General features: G+C 46.6%; 1 protein-coding gene across 1 annotated transcript in view; it reads left to right on the forward strand.

The window, feature by feature from the left end:
• The window catches only part of OPHN1 (oligophrenin 1), a 234,600-nt gene extending 220,989 nt beyond the window's left edge, over positions 1–13,611 (forward strand). Inside the window, exons 22-24 of the mRNA XM_033945796.1 lie at positions 4,173–4,223; positions 5,798–5,848; positions 10,959–13,611. Of these exons, the coding sequence (XP_033801687.1) occupies positions 4,173–4,223; positions 5,798–5,840 (94 nt within the window). The 3' untranslated portion in view covers positions 5,841–5,848; positions 10,959–13,611. The remainder of the gene's footprint in view (positions 1–4,172; positions 4,224–5,797; positions 5,849–10,958) is intronic.
• The last annotated feature ends 3,628 nt before the right edge of the window (positions 13,612–17,239 follow it).

Here is a 17,239-nt window from a genome sequence, read left to right on the forward strand (position 1 = left end):
CAATTAGATTTCTATACATCATATTATTCCTGTATTTTCTCATAGCATAATCTTTTGTTAATCGCATTGAACTTATGGCTATGCGGCCTAGAAATTTGCTATTATATTATGTTATGTATGCTAAGCAAATCACATTACACAGAGTAACGTAGTAAACGCCAGCAGATACAGACCTGAACGGTTCGTAGACAAAAGCGTGCGCCGACAACCCAGCGCAGACAACTGAGTGCAAGGCGAAAGCGCGCCGAAGAAAAACAGTATTTTAAGGGGCTCCGATGGGGGGGTGTTGGTGGGGAACCCCCCCCACACACTTTACTTAACAGAGATCGCGCCGGCGTTGTGGGGGGCTTGGGGGGATTGCAACCCCCCTCATTTACTGGAAACTTAACTTTTTCTCTCTTTTTTAGGGAAAAAGTGAAGTTTTCAGTATAATGTGGGGGGGTTACAACCCCACAAACCCCCCACAATGCCAGCGTGATCTCTGTTAAGTAAAGTGGGGGGGGGGGTTCCCCACCAACACCCCCCGTCGGAGCCCTTTAAAATACTGTTTTTCTTCGGCGCACTTCCGCCTTGCGCGCCCTTGTCGTCGCGCGCTTTTGACCTGTCACCGACCTGAACGGTCCATCAAGTCTGCCCTATGGTCACTGCGTGTTTTGTTTTTAACTTCCAGACGAGTGAAATTTCCTAGCACGAGAACAGTGGTGTTTTTGTAAAGAGTCTGAACTGGGTTTGGCAAGCGCAGGGACATGTCACACCGCTAGCGGTGCGCTCCCGCAGGCACTCCGAGGCCGACCCACTCGGTGAGCGCTGCAACAGAAGGTCTATTAATATTGAGAAAAGTCATTCCAAGGGGGAAATGACCCAACAAGGGCATAGCCTCGGTCTGGTCTGTTGGCTGATAGCGAGCAGAGATCCCTGAGCAGATCTGTAAGCTCTCTGGGATTGGGGGGGGGGCATGTGATGTATCGTATGCTGTTTAGGGAAGTGTAACCAGTAGGAAAAGTAAAGTGTTCCTGCCTTTCTACAGGTCATATGGTAAGAATATTCTATCTGATTAGGGAGACTTTTCCTCCAAAAGGGCTATAGACTTTATTTTTTCAGGCTAAAAAGATGACCTATCTTAGCTCATGTTTTTTATTTTATCTTTTATACATTCTTAAGAGCATAAGAAGTTGCCTCTGCTAGGTCAGACCAGAGGTCCATCGCGCCCAGCAGTCCGCACCTGCGGCGGCCCATCAGGTCCATGACCTGTCAAGTGGTCCCTGACTCACCCTATAACCTATCTTGCTTGCTGTCTGTGGCTCAAATGTTTCTTGTAGCTGGGTTGAAGTTAGTGACCTAGCGAGGGGTGGTGTCATCCTGCATTGCCGCACCTTGCACCCTCTCCACTGTTCCCCACCGTTTGAGTGCACCCCCCCCCCCACACTCTTTCCGCCGCTTGACTTCCCCGCTGTGTCCCCCCCCCCCCCCCCCACAAATACTTCTTAAAATGTTTGCTGGTGCGAACGGCATCTTCTTCCTGCTGCTCGCGCTGGCCATGTCCTGGTCCCATGACCAGGAAGTGACATCAGAAGGGAGCCGAGGCCGGCGTGAGCAGCAAATGGAATAGGCTCCTTGTGCTGGCGAGCATTTAAGGAGGTACACGGGAGGAGGAGAGATGCTGGAAAAAGGCGCCTGGGGTGGTCCACCCACCCCCCTGCCCCTTTTGCTGTGCCACTGGTTCAGGTTATTTGGAGGAAAGCAACAGGAAATGCTGCAGGATCACTACCAGAACTCTGATGAGCTGCGTATATAGTCCCTGGGGAAGGAAGTCAGCACGCTTGATAGAGACATTTAAATACCTGAGGATTATTCATATTAATAACACAGAAGAGGAAGGAGTATTAACTGAGTATCCTAGTAAGTCATGGCAGAAAAAGGCTGGTGATTTTTCCAGTTGGGTGGATGAGAATACATCTGCTTTCAACCTACCACCAGGTCCTTCCTCTTCTCTTTTGCCTGAACCAGCTTCTCCTTTCCATTCATTCTCCTCCAGATTGGTCCTAATTGTTCCCAAGGACTGTCATTTGACAATCTCCACCCCCCTCTACCGATGGGCCAGTCAATTCTACTCCTCTTCCTTTCTGGTCATTAGGAAACCATTGCTTATTGCTTGTTCTTCTCTAATAATCCATCCAACTACAAAACTTAGGTACCTTGTTCAAAGCATCTGGCCTCAGTATGTTCACTGATTAAATTTAAACACAGTTGCCCCAGGCTGGTTCACCTGACATATTTTGATCCCTGAAGCAATTGCACTGCTGCGGATAGGATTATTAATGTTGTTCTGAGCAGATCACCCCCAATGACACAAACAGGATTCACATGAGGGAAAACGCGGCAGGACACGTGGGGGCAGGATAATTCTAGGACAGGATGAGAATCCAAGAATAGCAGGAACTCGGGAACAAGCGTTCAGGATCAAGGAGTCGAGATGCAGGGACAAGACTCAAGAAACAGGACATAAAGGAGAAGAAACAGCGCAGGAACGAGGGACAAAGGGAGAATTTCCCAGTCCAAGGGGGCTTTTCCCAGCAGAGCCACTTAGGACACAGAAATACAAAGCAAAGACCAGGTTCAGACTGCCTACAAGCCCAAATATAATCTGCCATGATATTTTATATAGGGTTGTCAGACGTCTGGACGTGATCTGTTTTTAGAGGACTGTTCGGGTGCCCAGAGGGATTTCCAAAACCCAGCAGTTTATCCAGGTTTTGGAAGTCCCAGAGCTCGGGGCCGCATCTGGAGGCTCCTCTGCGCGGACGTTCACGCAATGACATCATACACATGTGTGCATGCATGTGATGTCACTGCATGAGCAGAGGCCCTCCAGACCTTGGGGAAGGCGACAGGAGGTACAGCTGGGGGGTAGGGCTGGGAGCATAATGGGGCGGAGCCAAGTGTGTCCCCCCCCCTTTATTTATTTATTTTTTTTTTTAAAGAGGAAACTTGGCAACCATAATTTTATGTATTTGTATAAAAGATTTGGGAAATAGGACGGGGCAACATATTGAGCCGGTGGTCCTTACAGCGCTAGAATTATGGAGAAATATAAAGCAAAGATTCCATTTTACCTCAAATCATCTAATTGGCCCAATGGACTCCTTTGTGGTGCAGGGGATGGTGGTTGGCCTGTTGGAAAGTTGACCTGGGAAGAGAGACGGGTGATGGCTGGCGGTCCCTGTCTACAGGCCTCATTGAGCTCGGAGAGATGATCCTCCCTCCCTAACATGGCCAGTGAGTCGGGGACAGCGGTGGGTTGAGCTTGATCTCTGACCCTGGTGTCTGAGTTTGCTGCCGGGAAGGGGTGTGGGCTTGCCGGGGAGAGATGATCAGGGGTGGGATTCAGCTCTCTGTAGACACTTCAAAGAAGGTTTGTGCTTGGGACTCTGCTGGCAGGAAGAAGGATTTGCTCGGCTTTGGTAGCCTGTGAACCACCTGAGTTTTACCTGGAAGCTGTTGGTTTTAAAGTTGCTGTCCTCCCCCCCACCACCCCAGTCAACCTGTTTCCTCTTTGCAAGACGCGTAGGATGTTACAGCCCTTATAGAGAACTCTATGTACTTTCATGTAAAGTTCTGTGAACAGGTTGCAGGAGCAAGATGACTGGATATTCGAGAGCTCTGCTTTGGTTCAGAGCTGTACGGCTGAGATTTAGAGGCATCAAATCCAGTGCTTGGCCTTAGGAGATCAGATGCAAATGGTTGACAATAATGGAAGATACAATATGCAATTTTTAAATGCCCCGACAGTTTCTTTTTTTCAACATTTTATTTATGAAATAATGCCACGAATACAAACAGAATAACAAGATTGCAGCTATTATGTCTTAAACAGAGTATTTTCACACCCTTCCTCATCCCAAAGGTTTCTACTGTTAAACCAAGAAAATTGTTGAATAAGGATTTAATGGAAAATGTTAAATTTTCTACAAAGGCTTTACCCTCTCCCAATTGTGGAACACCAGTATTTGCCATTGGTGAGAATTGGACTGGAATGGTGATGGAAGCTGTCCCTGCCATTTCAGTATTTCCAATTTAAAACCAGTTTTGGAAGACTCCTAGAGAGGGAGGGAGGGAGGGGGAGAAGGCCTCTAATCACAAGGAATCGTAAAACTTTTTATTTTCCTTTTCAGTGTAGCTTCCAGAACCAAGTTCTTTGAGAAGGCTTCACGTCCAAAAGAGTGGTGAGTAAAATGTTTTCTTCACACGCACAAACTCTGCAGCAGAGGGAAGCACGCTCCATGACCACAGCGTCAAATTCCTTACACATTACATAAGAGCTGCCGTACTGGGACAGGCTGAAGGTCCATCAAGCCCAGCATCCTGCTTCCAACAGTGGCCAATCCAGGTCCCAAGTACCTGGGAGAAACTCAAAGAGTAGCAACATTCCAGAGCTGGTATTGTGATGTCATAATGCCTCATTCCACCAATGCCTAAGAGCCAACCTCAGCAGTGATGTCACAATGGCTCGATTGCCTTTTACGTGGCTCACATAAGAACATAAGAGCAGCCATACTGGGTCAGACCAAAGGTCCATCAAGTCCAGTCTCCTGTTTCCAACAGTGGCCAACCCAGGTCCCAAGTACCTGGGAGAAACCCAAAGAGTAGCAACATTCCAGAGCTGGTATTGTGATGTCATAATGCCTCATTCCACCAATGCCTAAGAGCCAACCTCATCAGTGAGGTCACAATGGCTCGATTGCCTTTTACTTGGCTCACATAAGAATATAAGATCTAGTCCAGTATCCTCTTTCCAACAGAGGCTAATCCAGGTCCCAAGTATCTAGTTGCTTTATAGAAATAAGCCTTGAGCTGCATGTGTGCACCAGTTTCCGGATGCTGAACTCAGCCTGCAGCTTCACTGCAAGCATTGTTTTCTTATCCAAAAACAGTGTCTGAGCACCTCCTGCTTAGAACATCCTCTTTATTGAACAAGGTACTGGTGGTTGTCTAAGGAAGTCAAAATCCACCATCAATGGTCCAATTAAGCAGGAAAAGGAATGTCCAAGGTTCTGGCTGGCATTGTTAGCATAAAGGTTTGCCTTGTTTCAGATGTAGTTGTAAACAGCACAGTGCATCCCATATGCCACCTAGATTGCTGGGCCCAAAGGTGTGCTCTATTCATAGGTTTCTCAGGTTTCTTTCTGTCTAGAGGCTGGCCAAGTTTTGGTTTTAGCTTCAGTGCCAAAATCAGTCGGATCTAGTTTCAGCAATCACTCTCTGCCTTCCCACTTCAGGACTACCTTAGAAACCCTGGTGGTCTAGTGGCTTAGTCGGGCAGGAGCAATGCCCGGTCACTCCTATCTGTACCGGCTCCTCATTCAAAATGGCTGCCTACTAGGGATTGTTTTTCCTTATGCTGCTTCCAGTTTCAAAATGGTTGCTGGGAGACTGCTGGCAAGGGACCTGGCAGCCATTTTGAATGTGGAGCTGGCACGTTAGGATCTTTCTTGCTCTGACTAGGCCACTAGACTATCAGTGCTTCTAAGCAGGGATCATAGAGGGCCTACAGATGGGAGGAGGGCAGTGCTTTTGGTTGGGTAGGGCGGGGAGTTTGTCAGTTGGGGAGGGGTGTGACTTGCCTTTGTTTGAGAAAGAGGGGGTGGTTGTGCCATCCCAGTTTCAACTTTTGCTAAATCTGCTTCCAAAATTTCACTGCAGTTTTGGTCTCAGCTGAACCCAAGTATCTTGTTTTGGTGGCCCTCTTTCTTTCTCTGTGCAAACTGTAAAGTAATTTTCTATTTTTTCTTTTCTACAGTGTTCCGTCTGCCCATAGCAGGCTGCTCAGTGGTGAAAGCTGATTCAGAAGGTAGAGCTGGAGCAAACAGACCCCAACACATTCATGGTAGACCTACTACAGAGTAGGCTCGGATGGGCCTGAAGCTTTAGAGATCCGGGAGGAGGCAGAGGCCATGATTAGGATTACCAGATTTCCTCATTTAAAAATGGACACCTGACCCCGCCCTTCTGCCCCCAGCCCTACTCCATTCCACCCCAGCCCTGCCCCCACCTGAACCTCCTGTCTCCTTCCCCGAGCTCAAGGCCACGTCTGGAGGATCTCCACACATGCGTTGTCATCGGTACAATGATGATACGTCCATGCATGCGCAGAGGTCCTCGGCTACAGCCCCGAGCTCAGGGCCTTCCAAAACCCAGATAAACCCTGACATTCCGGCCTGCTCTGCCTTAATTGCACAAGTCTTGAACACATATGATTTTAAAGTATTTGAGGCAGGTCCAGATGAGGACAGAGCTTGCAGGAATGGGATAGAGTTCATAGGGATGGGACGGGGATAGAGAGATCCCACGGGGATGGGGAAAATTTGTCCCCACACATATTAAAAGAAGAATGGCTACAGAAAGTGTACACCAAGGGTCGTCAACCTCCATTCTCGAGGGCTGCAGCCAGAATCTCCCCAGTGAATATGCATGAAATCCATTTGCATATAGTGGATACAATGCCTACAAATAGATCTTATGCAAATTCATTGGTGAAATTCTGAAAACCTGACTGTGTCGTGGCCTTCATGGACCGAGGTTGCTCACCCCTGGTCTACATCTCTTGTCTTAGATACACCTATTCTGTAAGGGAGAGTGTGAGCTTACTACCCTTTCTAGAGTGCTAGTGTAACAGTTGACATGCCTGCTGTAATTAGGCCAGAGCACTTAGTCCAGCCAGAAAAATTGTTAAATGGCAGAGACACATGTAACATAGTAGATGACGGCAGATAAAGACCCGAATGGTCCATCCAGTCTGCCCAACCTGATTCAATTTAAATTTTTTTTATTTTTTTAATTTAATTTTTTTTTTTTTCTTCTTAGCTATTTCTGGGCAAGATTCCAAAGCTTTACCCTTTACTGTGCTTGGGTTCCAACTGCCTAAATCTCTGTTAAGACTTACTCCAGCCCATCTACACCCTCCCAGCCATTGAAGCCCTCCCCAGCCCATCCCCCACCAAACGGCCATACACAGACACAGACCGTGCAAGTCTGCCCAGTAACTGGCCTAGTTCAATCTTTAATATTATTTTCTGATTCTAAATCTTCTGTGTTCATCCCACGCTTCTTTGAACTCAGTCATGTAAGCTCCTCATTTAATAAAACAGCGCTGAAGGTGCTTGGCATCTCCTTTGGGTCCTATCTTGAATTTCGAGTATCATGTTGCTCAGTTGATCGAGTAGATTTTCTGGAAACAGAGGCAACTGTGCACAATACAAAAGTGGAAGTAAGGAAGAGGTAGGGAATTACAGGCCGGTAAGTGACTTCTGTGGAAAGCAAATTAAAGGAAACACTTTTGAAACAGAGAATGGTCAAGTTTCTAGAATCCTGTGGATTACAGGACCAGAGGCAACATAGATTCACTAGAGGTAGGTCTTGTCAGATAAATCTGATCAATTTCTTTGACTGGGTGACCAGAGAATTGGATAGAGGATGTACGCTAGATGTGTATTTAGATTTTAGCAAAGCCTTTGATAGTGCTCCACACAGATGTCTAGGTCAAGAACTGGTTGAGTGGAAGGCGACAGAGGGTAGTGATCAATGGAGATCACTCTGAAAGGATGTTACCAATGGTGTGCCTCAAGGTTCTGTTCTTGAGCTGTTCTTTTTAACATTTATATAAACAATATTGCTGAAGGGTTGTCAGGTAAGATTTGCTTCTTTGTGGATGATATGAAAATCTGCACTAGAGTAGACACGCCGGATGGTGTGAATAACAACAAGAAAGACCTGGCGAAGCTTGAAGAATGGTCTGAAATTTGGCAGCTAGTACTCTAAGGAAATACTTTTTAACAAAAAGGGTGGTAGATGCATGGAACAGTCTCCCTGAAGAGGTGGTGGAGACAGAGACCGCGTCTGAATTCAAGAGGGCCTGGGATAGGCACGTGGGACTCTCGGAGAGAGGAAGAGATAATGGTTACTGCAGATGGGCAGACTGGATGGGCCATTTGGCCTTTATCTGCCATCATGTTTCTATGTTTCTATAATCAGAAAGTTCTTTGACATCACAATGCAAGTGTTAAGAGTCTTAGCCTATAGGAAGAGGAGATGCAAATGTTAAGAGCCTTAGCCAATAGGGAGAGGAGGAGATAGTGGATGCTACAGATGGGCCATTTGGCCTTTATCTGCCATCATGTTTCTATGTTTCTATAATCAGAAAGTTCTCTGACATCACAATGCAAGTGTTAAGAGTCTTAGCCTATAGGAAGAGGAGATGCAAATGTTAAGAGTCTCAGCCAATAGGGAGAGGAGGAGATAGTGGATGCTGTGGATGGGCCATTTGGCCTTTATCTGCCATCATGTTTCTATAATCAGAAAGTTCTCTGACATCACAATGCAAGTGTTAAGAGTCTTAGCCTATAGGAAGAGGAGATGCAAATGTTAAGAGCCTTAGCCAATAGGGAGAGGAGGAGATGGTGGATGCTGCGGATGGGCCATTTGGCCTTTATCTGCCATCATGTTTCTCTGTTTTACCCAATTCAGTTTCATAGTCCACACCCTTATATTTAGTAAATTGGATTCTTGTAAATTAGTTGCTCTAGCATGTTATTTAGGAGATTGCAGAATAAGAACATAAGAATTGCCGCTGCTGGGTCAGACCAGTGGTCCATCGTGCCCAGCAGTCCACTCATGCGGCGGCCCTCTGGTCAAAGACCAGCGCCCTAACCGAGACCACCCCTACCTGCATACATTCTAGTTCAGCAGGAACTTGTCTAACTTTGTCTTGAATCCCTGGAGGGTGTTTTCCCCTATAACAGCCTCCGGAAGAGCGTTACAGTTTTCCACCACTCTCTGGGTGAAGAAGAACTTCCTTATGTTTGTACGGAATCGATCCCCTTTTAACTTTAGAGAGTGCCCTCTCATTCTCTCTACCTTGGAGAGGGTGAACAACCTGTCTTTATCTACTAAGTCTATCCCCTTCAATATCTTGAATGTTTCGATCATGTCCCCTCTCAGTCTCCTCTGTTCGAGGGAGAAGAGGCCCAGTTTCTCTAATCTTTCGCTATACGGCAGTTCCTCCAGTTAAATTGAACTGCCAGGCAAAGACGTGGGAAAGGGCTACTCCACTGGCTTCTGTAGAAGCACGGGGAGAATGACAGTTGGTAGGAAGCCTTCAAATGAGCAGTATTTAACAAGGACTCTGATGTACATGTCCCTGCCTTCCAAAGAAAAGGCACTGACTGAACATGCTGAGTCCCTGGTAAGGGTGGGGTCGTTCTGAATAGAACATGCTCCTCTAGAACTGGGGTTTGCCTCTGCAGGAAACACCTCACCACTAGACTTATGCACCCTGGAGGGCCTAGCGTTTGTGTTTCAGGAGAATGAAGACCATCAGCTATGCTAAAATCATTTACTTTCTTTTAACCTGCAAGCACAAGTAAAAGCCCTCTCTGCGAGCCCTCCCCCAGAAGAGTACAGGGAATAGTGAGGAGAATGAAGGGGGTCACTCCAGCCCTGTGCATCAAGAAATATCTCATACAGGGCTAGCTCAAGGGACTATAGTGAACTTCTACACTGGAACCTCACCTACAATCTGGCATCTCTCCCTGTCTCTCAAGTCTGCCTCTCCTGCTGGACCAGGCCAAGCACTGACTCAGGGTGCTAATCCCAGTCTGGCATCTATTCCTACAGAAGTCTGAAGCTAGACTGGACTAGCATTGTGGGACTCTTTATCACCAGCGCCATGGGCCAGGGCCTCACTTGGTCCATAGGTTCAGCTGGCCCTGATCTCACAGCTTTGTCACACATAATATCTTAGGCATTGTTCAAAGCAGTGTCGGGGACCATAGGTGTAATATAGATATTTATTTTTAAAATGTATAACCCGCATCATCTACGAGGATCATTTCATAAATAATGCATACTATTTTTTAAAATTTAAATGTTTTTTTTGTTGTTTTTTTTCAAGTTATTTCTTTACAATCCTTCAATATAGTCTCCCTGCTTTGCAATGACTGAGTCCCATCATCCGGGAAGCTTCATTATTCCATCCAAGACACCATTTTTGTTCAGTTGCCGAATGGCTCGGGTACCGGTGGAAAAAAGCTCTTCCAGAGATGCAAAATGATGTCCACGCGTAGGTTGTTTCAACTTTGAAAAAAGGTTGAAGTCTGGTGGACTCGTGTCTGGACTATAGGGAGCATGAGGTAACACCTCCCAACCGTATTCGTGTAGTTTTTCAATGATGAGTGGAGAGCTCCATCTTCCCCACGGCCAAAAAAATTTCGACGAGCTCAATCAAAGTCAAACAAATGATGATTTTTGCTTATGATCATGAAGGCATCATCATCACAGACAAAGTTCCATATGGAAGAAGTGTCACAGCAGTGTATTATCGTGAGTTTTTGCAAAAAAAATGCACAAAACCTGACCTCGGTTGCTCTTGGCTGGCCACTCATTCTTCACTACAACGCTCGCCTGCACATAGGGAATGTCGACATTGAAAAACTATGCGAATACGGCTGCGAGATGTTACCTCATGCTCCCTACAGTCCAGACATGAGTCCACCAGACTTCGACCTTTTTCCAAAGTTGAAACATCGTTTTGCATCTCTGGAAGAGCTTTTTTCCGCCGGTACCCGAGCTATTCGTAAAACTGAACAAAACGGTGTCTTGCATGGAATAATGAAACTTCCTGGACATTGGGACTCGGCCATTGCAAAGCAGGGAGATTATATTGAAGGATTGGAAAAAAATACTTGGGAAAAAAATAAAACATGTAAATAAAAAAAAGGTGTACATTATTTATGAAATGACCCTCGTACTATTCTGAGTGGTTGCTATGTTACTAATCCTGAAAACCAGTCATCTCCCTTAACCTGACTCTCACCTTCTCTGTATTGAATTTTTTTTGGGGTGGTGGGGAATGGGGTGGTGATGTTCATTTATTGCTGTGACTGTTTGTTTTCTTGTTCTGTCAGACTTATGAAGAAGGACTTCCTGGCTGGAACCAGCAGAAGATTTCCGCTTTCTCAGATAGGCAAAGGTGACCTGGTGCACATCTCTTAATTCTTTCAGACTCAGAATTTGGATTATATTTTCCTGGAGAAATCAAAGATGGTTGTTAGGGGACCATTGCCCTGTCTTTTTAAATTGCTACATTCATTGTTTTGGTTCAGAAGAGTTCACAGAGGGGACAGCGGCAGAGCTGTTGAATCAGGAGCAGCTTTGAATGTTTTTAGATGATGTTCGAGGTCCGAGAGACTGTTCGTTTAAAAAGCTAGAGAGACTGCTGTTACAAAGAGGTGACTAATTGCTCCAGTCATGCCGGAGGATCTTCAGCCATGAAGCACTGCCCAGGTGTGATGAAGAAACAGCCCAAAGCAGAGACAGTTCTTGGGAGACCTCAGCTGGAGGGACTTGGAGCATGTTCAAAGAGGACTAGAAATACGGTATCAGTTCACTTCCTTCCTATGAACTGAGCAAGCTCTAGCTCTTTTCCATTTTCCTGAAGGGAAAAAGCTTGGAGCATTTAGTTAGCAGTGTGAAGGACTTCAGGCAGAAGTTAGAATGAAATTGATACAGAAGGATTCATATTTTTAACTGTGAAATAAGGAGGGGTTATTAGATAGGAATCTAGTTGTGTGTTGAGGTACCGGAAGGTCTCCTTTGTCCCTGCCTGCTTCTCATTCTCTTGCATGGGTGGAGGTGTTTGATGACCCTTCTTTATTGCTTCTGTATAGATGTTCTTATAAGATGTCATCTATGCCCTTTCCTTTCTCTGCTTGTGGTGTCATCAGTACTTTGGAAATTCTCCAGCTACTTCTCAGTTCCGATTTCATTAATTCATCCTCCACGCTTCTCTCTTCCAGTATCTGCCAGTCATTCTGCTCTCCCAGTCTTTTCCCTATTCTCCTCTTCCTCTCTTTACTAGCATTTCAGTTTTCCTTCCCTCCCCTGTCTTGTCTGTCTTCCAACATTTTCCTTTCCCACTTTCTCTCTTTACCACCCATCCCTCCTCTTTCCCAGTAACTTTTCCCGTTATACTCCCCTAGTTCTGCTTCCCTCTCCTCCCTTCCCATCACCCACTTCCTTTGTAACCCTTCCACCCATCCCTCCCTGTGCCCCAGTGGATTTTCCCATCCTCCTCTCTTCTGTCTCCTGGTGTCTCTTTCAGTTCTCTTTCCCTTACCACCCTATGTTTGTATCTTCCCATCATCTTCATCTCCCACTTGTTCTCTTTCTCTTCCATCTCCCTCATTTCTTCTTTTTCCGTTGTCTTTCTTTCTCTCTCTACCAGTATCTTTCAGTTCCCCTCTCCTCTTTCTTCCCCTCTCTTTTCTCTTTCCTTCTCTTCCTTATCTCTTTCTGTATTCCCATTCTTCCCCCCTACTTTCTCTGTCTCCCTTTTTTCCATATTCCCCTGTGTTCATCTGCCCGTCCTCTCTGTATCTCTCTCCCCCTCCCCTCCTTGCATCCTGTGATTATCGGTGTGGTGGTCTTATAAGATCTGGAACTAAAGCGGAGCAGTTTTTTTCCAGCTGTGATCTGCAGAAGTTCCTCAAATGTTTGCAAAGCGAGGACAACTCCATAAACAGAACCAGCTTTAGGGCAGGGAATTGAAGTATCTGTAACATTAGCATTAATACTATCAAATTCTCTGTGTTTACTTGTACATGTAATATACAGTCCATACTGGCACTTTTTTCCACACAATCCAGGCTCGATTCCATGTTTTTTTAATCTCATGATCCCTGAAATCTCACTCAGTAATAACCCTTTTAGTGGAGAAGTCTGCACCTTCCTGATCAAGGTCCCGTTTTATAGGTAGAAGCGGGGCTGTGAATTTGCAGACTTGTCTCCCAGCCTTTCCCTCACCCCTGAACTGCTTCCAGCTGTTTCGCTGATCAGATTTCCCAACTTCTCTGCTAAGGCCTCAGTTATTTTCCACTATAAAGCGAAGCTGGGTTTCTGTTTTATGAGGCTTGTCCTTTGCAGAACTCTAAAATGGAGGTATTTTTCCCAAATTGGACCTGGCTTGCTGCTCTTAGGGGATTCGAGAGCACAGCTTTATCGAGCAGGGACCGTCTCTTCCATGCTTAACGTACAGCGCCGCATCCCTTTGGCAGCCGTTTCCCAAGGCGAAGAGCTTATCTGAAAACTCTCCTGGCTGCATGAGGGTTTCTATAGTGTGTGGTTTTCTGCCTGTTTTTCTGGAGGTTTTACAGAGCTGGTTTAATTTGGCAGAGATGACATCATGCATCTTTATGTATTTTCAGAAGTACCCATGGAGCAAAGCAGCTGGAAATCTGACAGACAAGATAAAACAAACTAACAAAAAAAAATCATGCAGACTGTACACCTGCTCTCACAGTGTGAAATTACCCTGAGAGTTGTAAGAAAACTGTTTGGAAATGCAGTATTGCAATTATCATTCTTCTGCCTTTTATACTTTCTGATCTTTCTCCAATTCTTTGTCTTCTCTTCCGCCCACCCCCACCCCCAGGGGACTATTGGTAAAAGTCAGGTTTTTACTGCATCTTAATGTCCCAAAGGAGTGACTAACCTGCATTCTCTCCCTTCCATGGTATATGAATAATGCAGCTTATAATCAGCTGATCTGTCGCCTGATAACCCCCACCCCCCACCCCATGCACTTCTTGAAAGGGCAAGCCTGAGAATTCTGGAGCTGCTTCCCTCCCCCAAGAACCAAAAGCCTCCCACCTTGAGGCTCCCTTACCTGTGAGGCAGATCTAAGGTAGGTGGATAACTGGCACCATTTTGAAGCCAGCAGGGGCAGGAGAGACGTGGGATTGCTCCTGCTCTGACACCACTAGACCCCAGGGATTTTGTAAGGTAGGCCTGAGGAGGCTTACTGGAGGTTGGGGGTCTTCAAGGTGGGGAGTATTAGATTAGACAGGTCTTTGGGAAGGTGGAGGAGTATGCACTGTGGGAGGGGAACAGCTCCAGAATTCACACACTGGCCCATCTAGGAAATGACCTGGGAGCATCGGGCCAAGTGTCCCAAGAAAATTAATTTCTGCTTTTCCAGCAATACATAGTAATGAGGTCTTTTCCTTTCAACTGCATATTTTGTATTCTGTTGCCCTGTGTTCTGCACCTTACTAATCCCCCTCTCCCAGTGCTTTGGGTTGCTTTCGTATTCCTTTCCTGCTTTCCCATGTCCCCTAATCCTGCTCCAATTTCTACAGTTCCATGGACCCCCTCCCTGCTCCCTCCTTTCAATCCTCTTTGCAGGTATAATCGTTGAGGGGCTGATGCTAGAATTACCAGACGTCCGGGTGTCTGACCAGATTTTCCAAAACCCGGCAGGTTGTTCGGGTCTTGGAAGGCCTCGAGCTCGGGTCCGTGTCTGGAGGGCCTGCCAGCATGTGCAAATGTAATGCGATTATGTCACACACATGCGCCCGTGTGTGCGTTGTCATTGTGTGGCATCTGCGCGTGTTTTGGAAGACCTCCAGCTGCGGCCCTGACTCGGGAAAGAAGAGGCGAGGTTTGCATGTGGGCGGAATGGGATGTGGCCATGTGTTCTCTCTCTTTTTTTTTTGTCGACAAATCTGGTAAGCCTAGCTGATGCAGACAACCTTGTGTTGGAGCAGCTGATCGCAGAGCAGAGATTCCTGCAAAACATTTACTGACCCAGTAAGACTATTCTTAAATCAGTGGCATAGCCGGACAGCCAATTTTGGACGGGCCTCAACAGCAATCTCTGTCGTTCCCTCCCTTCCTGCCCCCCCCCCCCCAGCCTGTGTAGCATTTCTTCTTGAACTTTTTTCTCCCAGTTGCTACATGGTGCCAGCAGCTGACCCAGAAGCTTTCCCTCGGATGCAAACACGTCAGAAGGAAAGCTTCCACGTCAGCCGCTAGCAGCATGTAAGAATGCCAGCATCCTGTGCAGAGATTAGCCAAAGTCCTTTGCTGCTGGTTGGGCGGGCCAGGCCCATCCCCACGGCTAAGTCCCTGATGCAAATTATTATCTTGGTAAAATCGTGGCAGTAATCAGTGGCTCATTGCAGCTGTTGCTGTGTGAGCAGCGAGCGTCTCAGACACCACTAAGAAAGTAGTGGGTCTGCATTGGTCCCAGACCCTAGCCTGAAGGTAGCTGACCCAACCCAAGCCTACTCTTCCCCCAGGACTGGGTCACCAACTCCCTGACAATCCCTGGTAGTCTAGTGTACCCCCCTTCCCTCCCTGAATCTCCTCAGAACCACTCCAAGCTTCTGCCTCTGGTACTGCCATGATCCAAAATGGCAGTACATGAGCTGGGGCTCAACCTACTACATAAGGCCTTATATTGATGGACATGCCTTTTTTTGGTAAACTTAACCCCCAGGGATGTGGTAGAGGTCAGGCACTGCCATTTTGGATCGTGACAGTGTTGGAGGCAGGAGCAAGTGGCATCACTCTTGCTTGTCTAGATTTGAGGTGCATGGAGCAGGTCAGAGGGGTTTAGAGAGGGGAGGGGGGGCAGTAGGCTATAAGGGATTTTTGTAATTGCTGCGGTTAGGATGGGATAGGGTGGGTGGGGTAAGGGGCTGCTAGTGTTGAAGGTTGTCAACAGAGGTGAGGTTAGCTACCTTGGGTGGAAATGTGAGGGGGGTGGGAGGTGGTTGGATCAAGTCCAGGGGGTGGGGGATCTGATATGGAAAGCTACCGGGCAGTTGGGCTCTGCTGACGGAAAGTTTTTAGCATTGTGCATGGATGTCCACCACACCAGCACATGAACATAACAATTGCCACACAGGGGCAGACTGAAGGTCCACCAAGCCCAGTATCTGTTTCCAACCCAGGTCCCAAGTATCTGGCAGAAGCCCAAAGAGTAGCAACATTCCACAGATGAGATTGTGATGTCATAATGCCTCATTCCACCAATGCCTAAGAGCCAACCTCATAAGTGGTGTCACAATGGCTTGATTGTCTTACACTCGATCACATAAAAATTGCCCTACTGGGACAGATCGAAGGTCCATCAAGCCCAGTATCCTGTTTCCAACAGTGGTCAACACAGGTCCCAAGTACCCTGCTAGATCCCAAGTCGCAAAACAGATTCTATGTTGCTTATCCTAGGAATAAGCAGTGGATTTCCCCAAGCCATCTCAATAATGGCCTAAGGACTACAATTGTTAAAAAGCCTTCTTACCATACATTTGAATATTCTGTGAACTAACATCTACTGCCCAAATCAACTTCAGCCCTGGGACCCTTCACCACTCGCTTTCTGTACCAGCCCCCAAGGACGTCATCATGAGCACCATTATCTCTTTCCTTCCTAGAGGGCAGGAGTCCGTTCTCTTCTCCTTCATATAAGTAAGCTTTAAGCCAGTTGCAAGTGCCATTACAATTCAACTTATTTGGAAGATCTGTAGCACAGAGAATCTAATTTAAAGAGTGCAAACATTTCCTGTTGACAAAGAAACCCTGCAAAATATTCAGTACAAAGATTGAGGCAGCAGGTTTCGTAAAACTCTTCTGACGTACAGAGAAAACGGGGGGTGGTGGGTGAAGCAGCCACCGACATCATTCCATTTCCACATGCGGACAGTCACTTCCTACAGGTCACTTGTATGGCAGATATAAGGCGAGAGGTTGCAGCAGCCATTTGCAAAGGCCAGCCACAAGGGATAGGAGTGAGGGGGCTTCGCACCTGTTCCATTAACCCCCCATGGATCACCAGGGATATTGAGTAGGCTCAGGGAGGGGCCTGCTTAGATTAGAGAATGATACGGGGAACTCAATTTCCCTATCCCGTCCCCATTCCTGTAAGCTGTGCCTTAACTGCAAAAACCTCAGACATTTATCATTTTAGAGTGTTTGAGGCTTATGCAGATGAGGATGGAGCTCAGGCATTGGTGGAATGAGGCATTATGACATCACAATCTGAGTTCTAGAATGTTGCTACTTAGGATTTTAAAGTGTTTGAGGTTTGTGTAGATGAGGACAGAGCTTAGGCATTGGTGGAATGAGGCATTATGACATCACAATCTGAGTTCTAGAATGTTGCTACTTAGGATTTGAAAGGGTTTGAGGCTTGTGCAGATGAGGACGGAGCTTAGGCATTGGTGGAATGAGGCATTATGACATCACAATCTGAGCTCTAGAATGTCGCTACTTAGGATTTGAAAGGGTTTGAGGCTTGTGCAGATGAGGACGGAGCTTAGGCATTGGTGGAATGAGGCATTATGACATCACAATCTGAGCTCTAGAATGTCGCTACTTAGGATTTGAAAGGGTTTGAGGCTTG

This window comes from Geotrypetes seraphini, chromosome 5 (assembly GCF_902459505.1).
Source record: "Geotrypetes seraphini chromosome 5, aGeoSer1.1, whole genome shotgun sequence".
NCBI lineage: Eukaryota > Metazoa > Chordata > Amphibia > Gymnophiona > Dermophiidae > Geotrypetes > Geotrypetes seraphini.